This window comes from Bison bison, unplaced genomic scaffold (assembly GCF_000754665.1).
Source record: "Bison bison bison isolate TAMUID 2011002044 unplaced genomic scaffold, Bison_UMD1.0 scf7180017849896, whole genome shotgun sequence".
In the NCBI taxonomy this organism is placed as follows: Eukaryota; Metazoa; Chordata; class Mammalia; order Artiodactyla; family Bovidae; genus Bison; species Bison bison.
The window spans coordinates 578,072-591,960 of NW_011480469.1; the positions used below are offsets into that span (position 1 = coordinate 578,072).

The 13,889-nt window shown below is 41.4% G+C and overlaps 1 protein-coding gene across 1 annotated transcript in view; it reads right to left on the reverse strand.

The window, feature by feature from the left end:
* Positions 1-6,727: 6,727 nt before the first annotated feature.
* The window catches only part of SLCO5A1 (solute carrier organic anion transporter family, member 5A1), a 149,948-nt gene continuing 142,786 nt past the window's right edge, over positions 6,728-13,889 (reverse strand). The window contains exon 9 of the mRNA XM_010848201.1: positions 6,728-13,427. Coding sequence (XP_010846503.1) covers positions 12,970-13,427 — 458 coding nt within the window. The 3' untranslated portion in view covers positions 6,728-12,969. The remainder of the gene's footprint in view (positions 13,428-13,889) is intronic.

Consider the following 13,889-nt stretch of genomic DNA (forward strand, 5'->3'; position numbering starts at 1 on the left):
TTGCAGTATCCTAGCCAACTTCCCAAGAAGGTATTTTTTAGCTTAATGGTAATTTTCATTTTATTTTTAGATAATCAAATGCATAGGTAAGTTATGTTACCTTTACGTGTTTAAGGTAAACTCTTTTAAAGAAAACCTGATATGTTAGAGTTGAATCTTTGATAACTTTGTCTTTATCATAGACTCTGTACATATGTTAAAATTAACTCTTTATCAGATGTGTGTGTCACCGGCTGAATGACAGATGAAACATATTTATGGTCATGAATGACGTGCTTTGTAAAAAAAGGTTTCAAGTTATTAGGAAGCATATTGTGTTTTTTAAAATCTTGTGTAATATTCTGTGATACTTTTATAGAACAATTCTGGCTTCAGGAAAGTCTAGAGGCACTATTTCTTGAAATAAAAGGAGTTTAAACTTTACCCGTTTCAGAGAAATGAACTTAACCAAGTTTCTGTGGTACACTCATCCCAGTAAAATGGAGTCCTGATCTAAATGTACATAATTTCTTTTTTCTTTTTAAATGTACATAATTTCTTTTTTCACTTTTTTTTTTTACCACACCTTGTGGCCTGTGGGATCTTAGTTCCGCAACCAGGGATGGAACCTGTGCTCCCTGCATTGGGAGCACAGAACCTTAACCACTAGGCCACCAGGGAAGTCCCTCAATGTATATGATTAAACATTATCCTTATTTGAAAAATTGATCCAAAGTCAGTGTATGTTATAGAACATTCTCCAGTTGATGATTTCAACATGGATTTGCCTCACTGGTGTCCAGAGGGGTGTAGCAGAGGCAGTCGAGGGCGGCTTCCCTGGGCAGGCAGCCTGGGCAGCTACAAAGGGGCCAGCGCTGGGCTGAATTCTCTACGGTTGCCATCTTGAAATTCTCGGCAGTCTTTGAACAAGGGACCCCATGTTCCCATTTTTCACTGAACTTGCAAATTATGTAGCCAGTCTTAGGCAGCAGAAATGGGAGTTTTTCAAAACCAAGAGGACACACCACTCCCCTCCCTAAAGAAGGAAGTTTGAATTCTTTGGTGACCATGAAATTTGGTGAATTCCTCACCGCCTTCCAAGACCTCAAGTTTTCTGATTGACGAGTTCCATATACCTCCTTCTATTCTAGATCTCCTGAGGAGCTTTTTCCCCTTCAGATAGAGAGGCTAACAATCTGTGACATGTCCAGAGCTCAGAACGTTAATAGTAAACGAAAAAAAAAAAAAAGCAAAGAACTTTGGGACCTGCCAGTTCAACCCCTGGATAATGAAGGAAACCATCTGTAAATGAGTGCTCAGTCGCGTCCAACTCTTTATGACCCCATGGACTGTAACCCACCAGGCTCCTCTGTCCATGGAATTCTCCAGGCAAGAATACTGGAGTGGGATGCCACGCCCTCCTCCAGGGATTGAACCCATGTCTCCTGCATTGGCAGGTGGATTCTTTACCACTGAACCACCAGGGAAACCCCAAACCATCTTTATCTGTTTGCTATAACAGAACCAGACTGGGTGGCTTACACAACAGAAATTTATTTTGTCACTCCTGGAGACTAGAAATCCAAGACCAAGGTATCGGCAGGTACGGTTTCCCCAGAGACATCTCTCCTTGGCTGGCAGAGGACCACTTTCTTCTGTATCCTCACATGTCCTTTTCTCCGTGTGTACATTTCCCGGTGGGGGTGGGGCTCTTTTTCTTACGAAAACACTAGTCATACTAGATCAGGGCTCCACCATCAGGACTTCATTTAATTTCACCTCTTTAAAATCCTCTTTCCAGATACAGTCACACAGGAGATTAGGGCTTCAATATATAAATTTTGAGGGGACACTTTCCAGTCCTAACACCACGATTTCATGAGAGAAGAATCCAAGGTAATAGTGCTGTCCAAAGACGCATCCTTGTGCCTTCCTTGTTCCTGTCCCACAAGATGTGAATAAACCAAATGTTGCTATCCTGGAGGAAATTCCACTGTGGTTCAATAACTATTTCTACTTCTGTTTAAGTAGCTACTTTGCATAAAGGGCTTGAGGGAAACTATTCAGATCTCGAAAGGCCCCCTGGAGATTTGCTGGCAGGCGGGTCTCCTGTAATCTGTGACAAAGCTGATGCCCAGAAGAGGTGTGCTGATGGCCACCTGTGTGCTCCCCATGGGTTTAGAAGAGAAAGAGATTTAGCAGAGTTGAGGGCCAGCCCTGTCCACTTTCCCCATTTCAACACACATGGGGGCACACACACACACACACACACGCACCCCAAATCCATGAAAACAGAGGCCACAGTGGGGACCCCATCTGGTCAGTAGTGGAAAGACTGACAGGCATGAAATTATAGAAGACTAACTTCACCACAAACTCTAGTTTTTACTTTCTACGTGAGCTTGGAAAAGTCACATAAGCACTCCAACACAGCTTCTTTGACTATAAAATAGGTTTGAGTCAAGGATGGCAGACACTCAGCAGACAGGCTGCTTTTCCAAAACATGCCCAAGAAAGACAGTGCTAATTCCTTGGGACAGTTCTCCAACATCTCAGCCCTTCTGGTTCCTGGGTTAAACTTAGGTAGCTCTGTTGTTGTTCAGGTGCTAAGTTGTGTCTGACTCTTTCGTGACCCCATGAACTGCAACATGCCAGGCCTCTCTGTCCTTCACTATCTACTGGAATCTGCTCAAACTGTTCTCCAGTCAGTTCAGTGGCTCAGTCATGTCCAACTCTTTGCGACCCCATGGATTGCAGTATGCCAGGCTTCCCTGTCCATCACCAACTCCTAGAGTTTACTCAGGAGTAACTCCATAGAGTTGGTCCGTAGAGTTGGTGATGCCATCCAACCATCTCTCCTCTGTCGTCCACTCCCATTCCTGCCTTCAATCTTTCCCAGCATCAGGGTCTTTTCAAATGAGTCAGTTCTTCACATCAGGTGGCCAAAGTATTGGAGTTTCAGCTTCAGCAACAGTCCTTCCAATGAAGTCAGGATTGATTTCCTTTAGGATTGACTTGATTGATCTCCTTGCAGTCCAAGGGACTCTCAAGAGTCTTCTCCGACACCACAGTTCAAAAGCATCAGTTCTTCAGTGCTCAGCTTTCTTTATAGTCCATCTCTCACATCCATACACGACCACCGGAAAAACCATAGCCTTGACTAGATGGACCTTTGTTGGCAAAGTAATGTCTCTGCTTTTTAATATGCTGTCTAGATCGGTCTTAGCTTTTCTTCCAAGGAGCAAACATCTTTAAATTTCATGGCTGAAGTCACCATCTGCAGCGATTTTGGAGCCCCCAAAAATGAAGTCTGTCACTATTTCTACTGTTTCCCCATCTATTTGCCATGAAGTGATGAGACTGCATGCCATGATCTAAGTTTTCTGAATTTTGAGTTTTACGCCAATTTTTTCACTCTCCTCTTTCATTTTCATCAAGAGGCTCTTCAGTTCTTCTTCACTTTCTGCCATAACGGTGATGTTATCTGCATATCTAAGGTTATTGACATTTCTCCTAGCAATTTTGATTCCAGCTTGTGCTTCTTCCAGCCCAGCATTTCTCATGATGTACTCTGCATAAAGTTAAATGAGCAGGGTGACAATATACAGCCTTGACGTACTCCTTTCCCGATTTACAACCCGTCTGTTGTTCCATGCCCAGGTCTAACTATTGCTTCTTGAGCTGCATACAGATTTCTCAGGAGGCAGATCAGGTGGTCTGGTATTCCCATCTCTTGAAGAATTTTCCACAGTTTGTCGTGATCCACACAGTCAAAGGCTTTGGCATAGTCAATAAAGCAGAAGTGGATGTTTTTCTGAAACTCTCTTGGTTTTTTGATGATCCAGCAGATGTTGGCAATTTGATTTCTGGTTCCTCTGTTCTCCTGTAAGGCAGAGCATTTGTGTCCTTAGAATCCTCAGTGTATCCATAGGATTTCCCAGGCAAGAATACTGGAATGGGTTGCCATTTCCTCCTCAAGGGGAACTTCCTGACTCAGGGATCAAACCCAAATCGAACTGCGGAAGATTCTGTGCTGGAGAAGACTCTTGAGAGTCTCTTAGGCCACCAGGAAATCAAACCAGTCAATCCTAAAGGAAATCAACCCTGAATATTCATTGGAAGGACTGATGCTGAAGCTGAAGCTAAAGCTCCAATACTTCGACCAACTCACGTGAAAAGTTGACTCATTGGAAAAGACCCTGATGCTGGGAAGGATTGAGGGCAGGAGGAGAAGGGGGCGGCAGAAGATGATGGTTAGATAGCATCACCAACTCAGTGGACATGAGTTTGGGCAAACTCTGGGAGACAGTGAAGGACAGGCAAGGCTGGCGTGCTGCAGTCCATGGGGTCACGAAGAGTTGGACACAACACCAGAACAACAACAGAGCCACCCAAGTCCAGCCAGGGAATCTGAAGGGTTAAGAGATTACAGCTTGTGTTTTTCCATAATGACCATTAGATGTCACTCTATTGCAACTAAAGACCTCTGCTGGGTCCCAGGGCCTAGACCCTTGGCAAAGCAGCCCTTTATATTGATTTCTAAAGTAGTAGCTCTACCATATCTCTAAGAAAACATCTAGAACAACTTGATCCATGGCAGGCTTGCTCTTTCTTCAGTGCCTAGGATTTTAGCCATTCCAGGAGGCCAAAGAACAGTTTAGCTTTCTACTGATTTATATTGGTATTATTAGCAGGGATTGCATCAAACTTTGACGTTTAAATTCAAGAGTGAGCCCCGAATATCGATCTCCTTGCTTCCCCATGACTCTGTGCAATTAAAAATGTTTTTTGGCTCCCATAAACCAAGCTACGGAGGCCGTCTCTGCCCAGCGGGCAATTTTTTAAAGACCAAAAGGAACTGAATGCTTTTTAACTGCTCTGAAAATGCTGAGGTTTTACCAAGTCTGGGGCTGAAGCATGGAAGATGAGTTGTCACATTCAAAACATTTCTGCTGTCTTCATTCCTTAAAAAGAAACTGTTTTCCTTCTGTGTTTATTTCAAATGGTGTAATATCCAGAATGGCTCTGCTTCTCCCTTGAAGGTGTGGGCTATCGAAGAGATTCAAGGGAAATCCAGAGAAGACAGTATACTTGGATAGGGGTTACTATTTGGTCTTTGCATAAATGGCTCTTTTGTTAAATACACAAAGCCATGGAGGAAAAGAAAGTTTTGCCCAGAAATCAGTACAGAAGCACAGACTCCCTCCAATTATCCATGTATCTTGGGCTACTGTGACCTTTTAGTTTAGGTGTGCAAGGGGGTGGTAAATGGAAATCAATTGTCCTGCTTTCCACCTATTGAGTGCTCCGGAGCTGGGTTCTAAATATAGCCACTTTGCATCTCAGTCCATGAGTCATGCTGTTATTTCCAAGGCTCATTTAGCTCCTTCTGCCTCTCACCCAAAAGTTTGAGATGCCAGTACACTTAGAAAATGCTGTTACCCTTCAGATAAGCCCTCAAAATCCAGTGCTTTTTCCCCATGGGGGTTGGAGTCTGACCACAAATTCTTCCTCTAGGCTCAGGCCAGCTCCTGGCCGCCATGAGCAATGATCAGCTTGTTATTCAGTAGAGACTAGGGGAACGGGGCTTTTAACTGCTTTGGTGATCAAGTTTTTATATTTATTCCTTTGGAAATCATTCTTTTTTATGCTTGAGACTTTCCTTTGGTTTATCAATTCTTAGACTCATGAGTTGCTTCCCAGGTGGCTCAGTGGTAAAGAGTTCACCTGCAAAGACTTTAGGTTTGACCGCTGGGTTCGAAAATCCCCTAGAAAAGTAAATGGCCACCCACTCCAGTATTCTTGCCTGGAAAACACCATGGACAGAGGAGCCTGTCAGGCTACAGTCCTTGGGGTGGCAAAACAGTCGGATACAACTTAGCAACTAAGTAACAACAGACTCATGAGTTGCACTCCTTTGGAAATACCCTTAAACCTATCATGGTCAACTTGGTGGCAAAGAGTAACATCCATCAAATGCCTGCTATCTGCTCCCCAACACTTCCAGGACCCAGCAGTTAAGCAGGACACACCTCTAGTTCAGAGGAATACAGTGTGTCACTTCCAGTCTGAGACACAGAAAAGCCCCTTTGCCTTTCTCTATGCTTCTTCCTTGCCTCTAACAACCAAAACCATCTCTGAAAGTTCCAAATTGTGCAACTTCAAGATGAGGGAGCCTCTGTCAGGCTGGGTCCCTGAAGGACTCTAGAACAGACCCACACAGATGTGTCTTATTAATGAGAAATGAATTTTGTGCTATGAAGCCACTGAGATTTGGGGATTGGCATGTTATTTAAGTATGACATAGCCTATCCTGACTAACACCAACCATATTCAAGGCATACAGTTCTGTAACTCCAAATTTTGTTTGAATTTAAATAGATAAAAGATGAAATGCTTAGAATTATTCTCTTTAGTGACTCAGAAAATATGCTACCACAAGTTCCTAAAAACTATAGTCCCAATTTGGCTTCAAGGAAAAGTTACCAGTTAGGTAAGGAAAATGAAATGAAATGAAATTTGTGCCATTTCATTTGTGCTATTTTCCAGAGAAAGTGGAGGCCCATTTAACCTCATCTAATCCCTGTGTCTTTTTTTTTTTTTTTGGCTGCACCAGGTTAGTTGTGGCACACAGGATCTAGTTCCCCAACCAGGGATCGAATGAAGGCCCCTGCATTGGGAGCATGGAGTCCCAGCCACTAGACCACCAGGGAAGGCCCCTGGTGGGCCTCTACAGTGGGAGAAAACATTGACATCATTACTTCATCTCTTCAAACCCCCAAAATCTTAAGAGACAAACAAATTTCAATCCAACACACATTTTATTCTTTTTTTTTTTAAACTTTTTTTTTCTGAATTTGCAATAATCAAGTATTCAAGATGTTGTAAACCAATGTTTCTTAGTACAATGACAATAGATTTCATTAAACACAGGAAATTATACATCTTGTACATTACCCTAAGAGGTCTCCAAATAAATATTCATTTTAAAAATCACAAAATCAAATTTCTTTATGCAACAACTCAAAACAGCCTTTCATCACAAGCACACCCTATACACAAAAACACACACACTGAACACACACGCCACTAGGGCCCTAACACCAGGTTATTGGACACAGTTATCACTTTTCCTTTAACTAAAGAATCGGTGGCTGACCTGCCATTCTCATGCTTCCAAATTAATATTTGGGGTAGAGGTATGTATTTTAAGAAAAATGCCCACTATAAAGTCTTACCATTATCCTTATCTTTCATTTCAACATACAAACTTTAAACTTCTTTTGTTCACCCCTTTGGTTTAATATGTCCCTGCAATTACTTCAGTTTTCAATAATACCTTCTCCTTCAATTTCAATATGTAATAGTAGAATACCAGAAAAAGACAACACCTTCAAAATCTCAATATTATAAAAACACCTTACATGTGTGTAAGGTTTTGGGGGAGAAGAAATAAGAAAAGATTATCTGAAATATTTTTCCCCTCTCTCTGAAATTATTTTTAGCATCTGATTATTCTTGCTAAAATAAATATCAAAAGCACTGAGTTTTCCATAAAAAAAAGTAATCCTCCTTACACTCTTCTTTTTTGCAGCGTTAAGTTCATGAATTAACTGTGGCAATGAGAGTAATGAATGCTTATTTTCTGAGAGACTCTCCAGATTTCTAAAAGCAAAGCACATGCAGCCCGTTCAGTGAAATACTGTCAAGTCAGTGGTGCATTTTTGTAGTGAGCATGCATCATCAAATACTTCTAGCACCGAGGCATTTATTTTTTAATGTTTTAAAAGCAAATACCCAGGGAGGGTTTACATCATAGCTGGCTTCCCAGCTGGTTGCTAATGGTAAAGAACTCGCCTGCCAATGCAGGAGACATAAGAGACGTGGGTTCGATCCCTGGGCTGGGAACAACCCCTGGAGGAGGGCATGGCAACCCACTCCAGTATTCTTGCCTGGAGAATCCATGAACAGAGGAGCCTGGCAGGCTACAGTCCATAAGGTTGTACAGAGTCAGCCACGACTGAAGCAACTTAGCACGAATGACCCTTCGTGGGGCTGAGTAAAAATGAAGTGCTTAAAATAACCTCTTCAAACATACACAGATCTCATTCCAATGTGGCAAGAAGTCTGGGATAGATACAGCCAGCAGCATACTAGAAGGTAAGGAAAGCAGAGAAGATAGAAAAGATAAAGTGCATGAGGCCAGAAATGTCGCCTTGCCAGCCATGGCACTCCCTTCCAAACTAGAAAGAGGAAATGCAGTTATATGTGTGTAAAGAATCTCTACCCATCCGTGTAACAGGAATAGCAAGCCTGCATCCTAAACAATCCTGGGGTTATGCAGTATTTTGATATCCACCTGCTACTTAGTACTCTTGCCTGGAAAATCCCATGGACGGAGGAGCCTGGTGGGCTGCAGTCCACGGGGTCGCGAAGAGTCGGACACGACTGAGCGACTTCACTCACTTCGCTACTTAGAATACTCAGTATGCACCTTTATGAGGCTTCCTAGGTGGCGCCAGTGGTAAAAAACAAACAAACAAACAAAAAACCCGCCTGCCAATGCAGGAGACCTAAGAGATGCACGTTCAATCCCTGGGTCAGGAAGAGCCCCTGGAGGAGGGGATGGCAACCCACTCCAGTATTCTTGCCTGGAAAATCCCATGGACAGAGGAGCCTGGCGGGCTACAGTCCAGGGGGTCACAAAGAGTTGGACACAACTGAAGTGACTTAGCAGACACACACACGCACCTATATATCAGTAGCTATGATCACATTTCTGTGTCATTTAGGATGCTTTAAGTACACACAAAATCATACTGTATTTGGCTACCACCCTAGGTTCCTGCTCAAGCACAACTAGAGAATCTCCAAATGCTTCAGGTCCAAGCAAACTATAAAGCTTCTCTTTGGTGCACCTGTATTTGATACAAAACAGGCTCCAAGAAGAAACTTTTTGGCTCCAAGTCTACCAAAGAATGCCAGACAGAAATGCAGGCTCAGAGAGAACTGTCTTGGTGGTTGGTGAAAAGGCAGGACTACCATTACCTCCTCCAGGTAAGCCCCTGCTGACATGTCTAGGGGCATGAGCCCATTTATTCCTGCAGCTACTAAGGGTAACAATCAGTAACAACTGGGCTGTGGTTTGGTTCATAACATATAACATTTTGTATCTGTTCACTTAACAAGTAACACTTTGTGTATGTTCATGTTAAACTTGTATTAAGAAACTTAAAAGCTAGTCATTTAAAAAACGAATAGAAATGTTAACATTCTGAAAGAGGAGGGGACAAAAAGAACATACACTTGAAATCCCCAAAACTCAGATTCAAAATTCTGAACCGCCTTTCCTCATAATGGTTTGTTTCAGACACTACTGAGATGCAATGTTAACACTAAAATTGGTTTTGTTCTACATTAAATAGGAACTATAAATAAATACTTGAGGTAAGTTAGGGCAAACAGTTGTGAATATAAGACTTAGCTAAATAAATGTAAATTTACCTTGAAAATCAAAACATTCCATTTTGATGTTTTCTACAGATTTTTTGTCTATTTTACACAAGGAAATAATAACTTCTCTACTCTTCAGAAATAGTAACACATCAAAATATGAAATGCTTCACCTCACTATCTTATAGTCACATCTTACCTATGTTAACCAAAATTACTGTAAGTATTACGTAGTGTAAGAAGTGCACGACAAGAAATGAGCATCCAAACCCTGACTTGGCCACTATGTAAATCCTAAACAAATCACTTGACCTCTATGAGCCTCAGTGTTCATGACCTGTGTTTTAGAAGAACAATAAAAAATAGCTATCTTGCAAAGTTATTTAGAGGATTAAAATGCATGCTACCTATTGTGTGCTTGATAAAAACGCTCTGCCAATAGCCAACTCTCAACAACTGCTCACTTGCTTCCTCTCTGCTGCTCCTTTCTTTTCCCCACCCTAGTTCTTGACTGTTTTCAAGAATTAAATCCACCTACAAAGGATAAAGATGTCAAGCTAAAGAAGATAACCAAAATAATGTGTGCCAACTGCCCACTCTACCGCCTGGGGTTTCTAAATTAATAGGCTAGACTCAAGGATATTATATTTGCACATTAAGGCCAAATAATACTTTAAACTACAGAATTTTTAAAAGAACAAGGTGACCTTTTCAAAAAAAAACCAAGTAATTAGAAGCCTAAGCTCACGGAGAGTGTCAATTAAACTTATATTAGGAGTGGTGACTCTAAAAGTAACATGACCAATTTATTATCAAGCGTATAAGGACCTTGTATATACAATCAAATGGTGTCATTTAGCAAATAGTCACTTTAGTTAACTACTTAATATTCCAATGATGCCACCTGAACCCAAAGTGCTTTGGGGACAACTCTTAATTGGTACATATTCCAAAACATCAGTCTCCCACGATTTTTACTGCTTATTTTACTTTTACCAACAACATGGTAATGCTACACCTGCTAGTTATAAGTCCCAGATATTTGAGGAAGTACAGCATTAACATTGTGGTGTACAGTTCCACCAATTTCTTTGAATTTGGGTTGACCTAATCAACCCAAGGGATTTCATAGACTGGCAGATGGTAATTGGGTAAAATAACTTTTGATAAGGAAATGACACTCGTGATGGCTGAACTGAATGAATCTCCAAGGTAAAGACAGGGAGGGATCTCTATTTATACCTGATTTCTCATACCATCATTTCTGATCATAGATTTCTAAGGGCAGTGTTCCTTTTCAAAATGTGATAACAGGAAGAGAGAAATTCTAAGAGTGTGGAAACACACAATCTTAGCTACAAAAAAAAAAAAAAAAGAAGTGCCAACCTTCCCAAATTCTCTCAATGTTTCTTAATAATCAGAGGAAATTTAGAAGATAATCACATCTCTTCCCAATCTACCTATGTTTTGCTCCAACCCAATAAGAAACTTTCTCTTCTAAAGGATCAAAGATCTCCCACAAAGGGTGAGGGGGATCACAAAGGCCCTAGAGTAGACTCAAAGACATAAAGCAGTATTCTCTGAAGATCTTCGAAATACACCAAGTTGACCAAAGTTTTACAGACACAGTGTAATTACAGGCAATGATGCTTCTTATGACTTAGCCAAACAAGTCTGCTCTAAGGAAGTCCTTGTCACCCAGGACTGCCAATTCCACCCTGTAGACATTATTTAGCCTAACTGCCAACTCCACCCTATAGAGAACCTTTCCATAAACTGCCTGCAACCAAGAGAACCATTTGACCAACACCATTCCTAAGTTAAAGAAGAAAACAATCTTGAACCAGGAATATTCACACAACTCCACCCATGCACCCATGGATAGAGGCAAAAAAGCCAGGAATCATGAGTCAATCACATTCCTTCTACTCAAGAGTGTAAATGAGACAAGAGAATCATTTCCCAAATCAGCCTCATATAAGCCTAGGCACATTGGCAGAAACAGTTCTCCATCATATTGATATTTGTACATTACAGTCCCTCCTAAGTCTGAGTTGTCATAATTCTTTTTCTGGGCAGCCAAATTCCACAGGTTAACTCGCATCAGTTTATATTGCTATCAGGAGGCACCTACCTTCAGAACCACATAGAAAACATTCCATGCGGATCTAAATCAAAGTGATGTGCTGAGAGGTACTGAAAAGGATGGTGGCTGTTGAACCCCAAGTGCATTTAGGAACAGAAAAATCCTCTTGCAAAATCACTTCAGGAAAGTTACAGTAGAAAGAAACTAAAGGGAGGTATAAAATGGTTCTAACTCTGATAAGGTAGGATTCAGTATGACAGGCCAGTTTATTTTAAATAATTTTCAACCTTTACTTAGGATCATCACCAAGATCTGGCTCACAGATCTCCCTCCTTTGTTCAACATGGATTTCATGCCACAGGTACAGCTTTCCTGATTCAATGACTCCATTTTCACAACAACCACAGAATTCTCTGCACATAAAAAAGAAAACTACAGCCCTGCTAGTGCTTCCAGGGATATAACTAAAATGATCAGGTGAGACTCAATCATATTTCTGCGGGATTTCTTTTTTCCAACTCCTTTGAGTGTTAAGGTTACAATTCTCAACAACCCTTACATGGGCCCTTAAAAGCTAAAGAATTTCTGCAGCAATTTTCTTTGGATGAGAAAGCCATCAGTTTCTTATTATGCATCTCAAATGACAGTTTCTAGCCATATTGTTTAGCACACGAGTGTTAAAGTCCCTTATGAAAGACTCCTGTAGTTTATATTCAAGCTCTCAGGTTCATGACTCAGCAGCTTCCTTTATAGTGGGACAGACAGACTAAAAGAGAATGTGTCTTATGAAACAAACTAGCTGTTCCCTTTCTCATGCTATGCTTATGGTTCTGGTGAAGCATTTAAGAAGTTCTACCTGATTTTTAATTCTGCTATGGCTTAAAAAGCTATCAACAGTACTTTAGGGAAAGTTTAGCTTCCTCTTTTCAAAAAAACTATCTGCTTTAGTCTCTGAAAGCAAAAGTAACATGCTGCACTTATATTTTCCAATCAAATTGCATAGTTGAGGCAAATTCATTTGTGCTTTGTAGCAGAACTCACAGTAGTTGTTCATATCTAAAAACCTTGATTTGTAAATGCAAAGTCACGGTCAAGCTCACCCTTGTTCAGAGAGTATGCTAATGATATGCACTGCCATTACACTTCCCAAGATTTTGTTAACCACGCACCCAGCCTTCTACCATATCAGAGCATGAGCGTCAAATCAACATCTCAGAAACAGTAACAAATCTATCTAAACTCCTCCTTGGAGAGGAGGAAAGGCTCATTCTTGTTGAGGTATCCAGCCCTCAATCAACAGTGGCTGTGTATAGTGAGTTTTGTTGGTTTGAGGATTGTGTCTTTAGAGGTTAAAAAAAGAAAGAAAAGAAGGCACGGGTGTTTCTCAAGTCGCCATATTCAACTCAACCAACAAAACCAAAGTCTTCCATTTTCAAGCTTCAGGAGGGAGGCTACATGGCCGCAGGGCTTTCTTCCAGCCCCAGGTCTGGGGAGGAACTTATTGCTTCTGGGAATGGCCCCGGATAGGTCTGTGCCGTGTACTGGATCCCTTTTTGCAGAGCAGTCTCTTCGTGGAATTCTCCCTGGGTGCTGAAAGCGGGACAAGATCTAGTCCGGGCAGCCTTATTGGCACTGTCGGGGCGGCCCACCGTCTCGCTCACAGTGCTCAGAGGGAACTCTCTCCACCTCTGCCTCTGCAGTTCCTCCTCCTTGTATTTAATGGAGTACCAGGCCAGAAAAATAAATATAAAGCCAACAAATTTGAGGCCGGCTGCTAAACCAAAATAGACGAAACGAAATGACGTGACATTGTACTCCCAGCAAGAGCCTTGCACTCCACACTCCTGTTGCCAGAGCATGCAGGTGGTGTCAATAACTGCTCCAAAGTAAATTGGAGTCGGAATGTATGCTAGAGTGGTAGGGGAAAAGAAAAAGAAAAGATGTTAGCATGTCTTATAAGAGGAAACAGATTTATAAATTAACAAGATATCTGTTTACTCTAAAATCAGTTGAGAGGAGTGGTTTTTCTGTGTTGTTTTTTGGAAATATACATCACATCTTGTCATAATATTCTTTTTATAGACATGTTCACTACTACTTTAAATCTTTCACGTCACAGCTGAGTCGGGATGTGCTTTGGTTTTTTAGACATTTTATGATGTTTATTTTATAAGTATTACTTATTAGACATATTATGATATAACATGTCTAAAAAGCAAGAACACATTTTTATGTCTGCTCAATATTGGAGAAGGCAATGGCACCCCACTCCAATACTCTTGCCTGGAAAATCCCATGGACGGAGGAGCCTAGTGGGCTGCAGTCCATGGGGTCACTAAGAGTCGGACACGACTGAGCGACTTCACTTTCA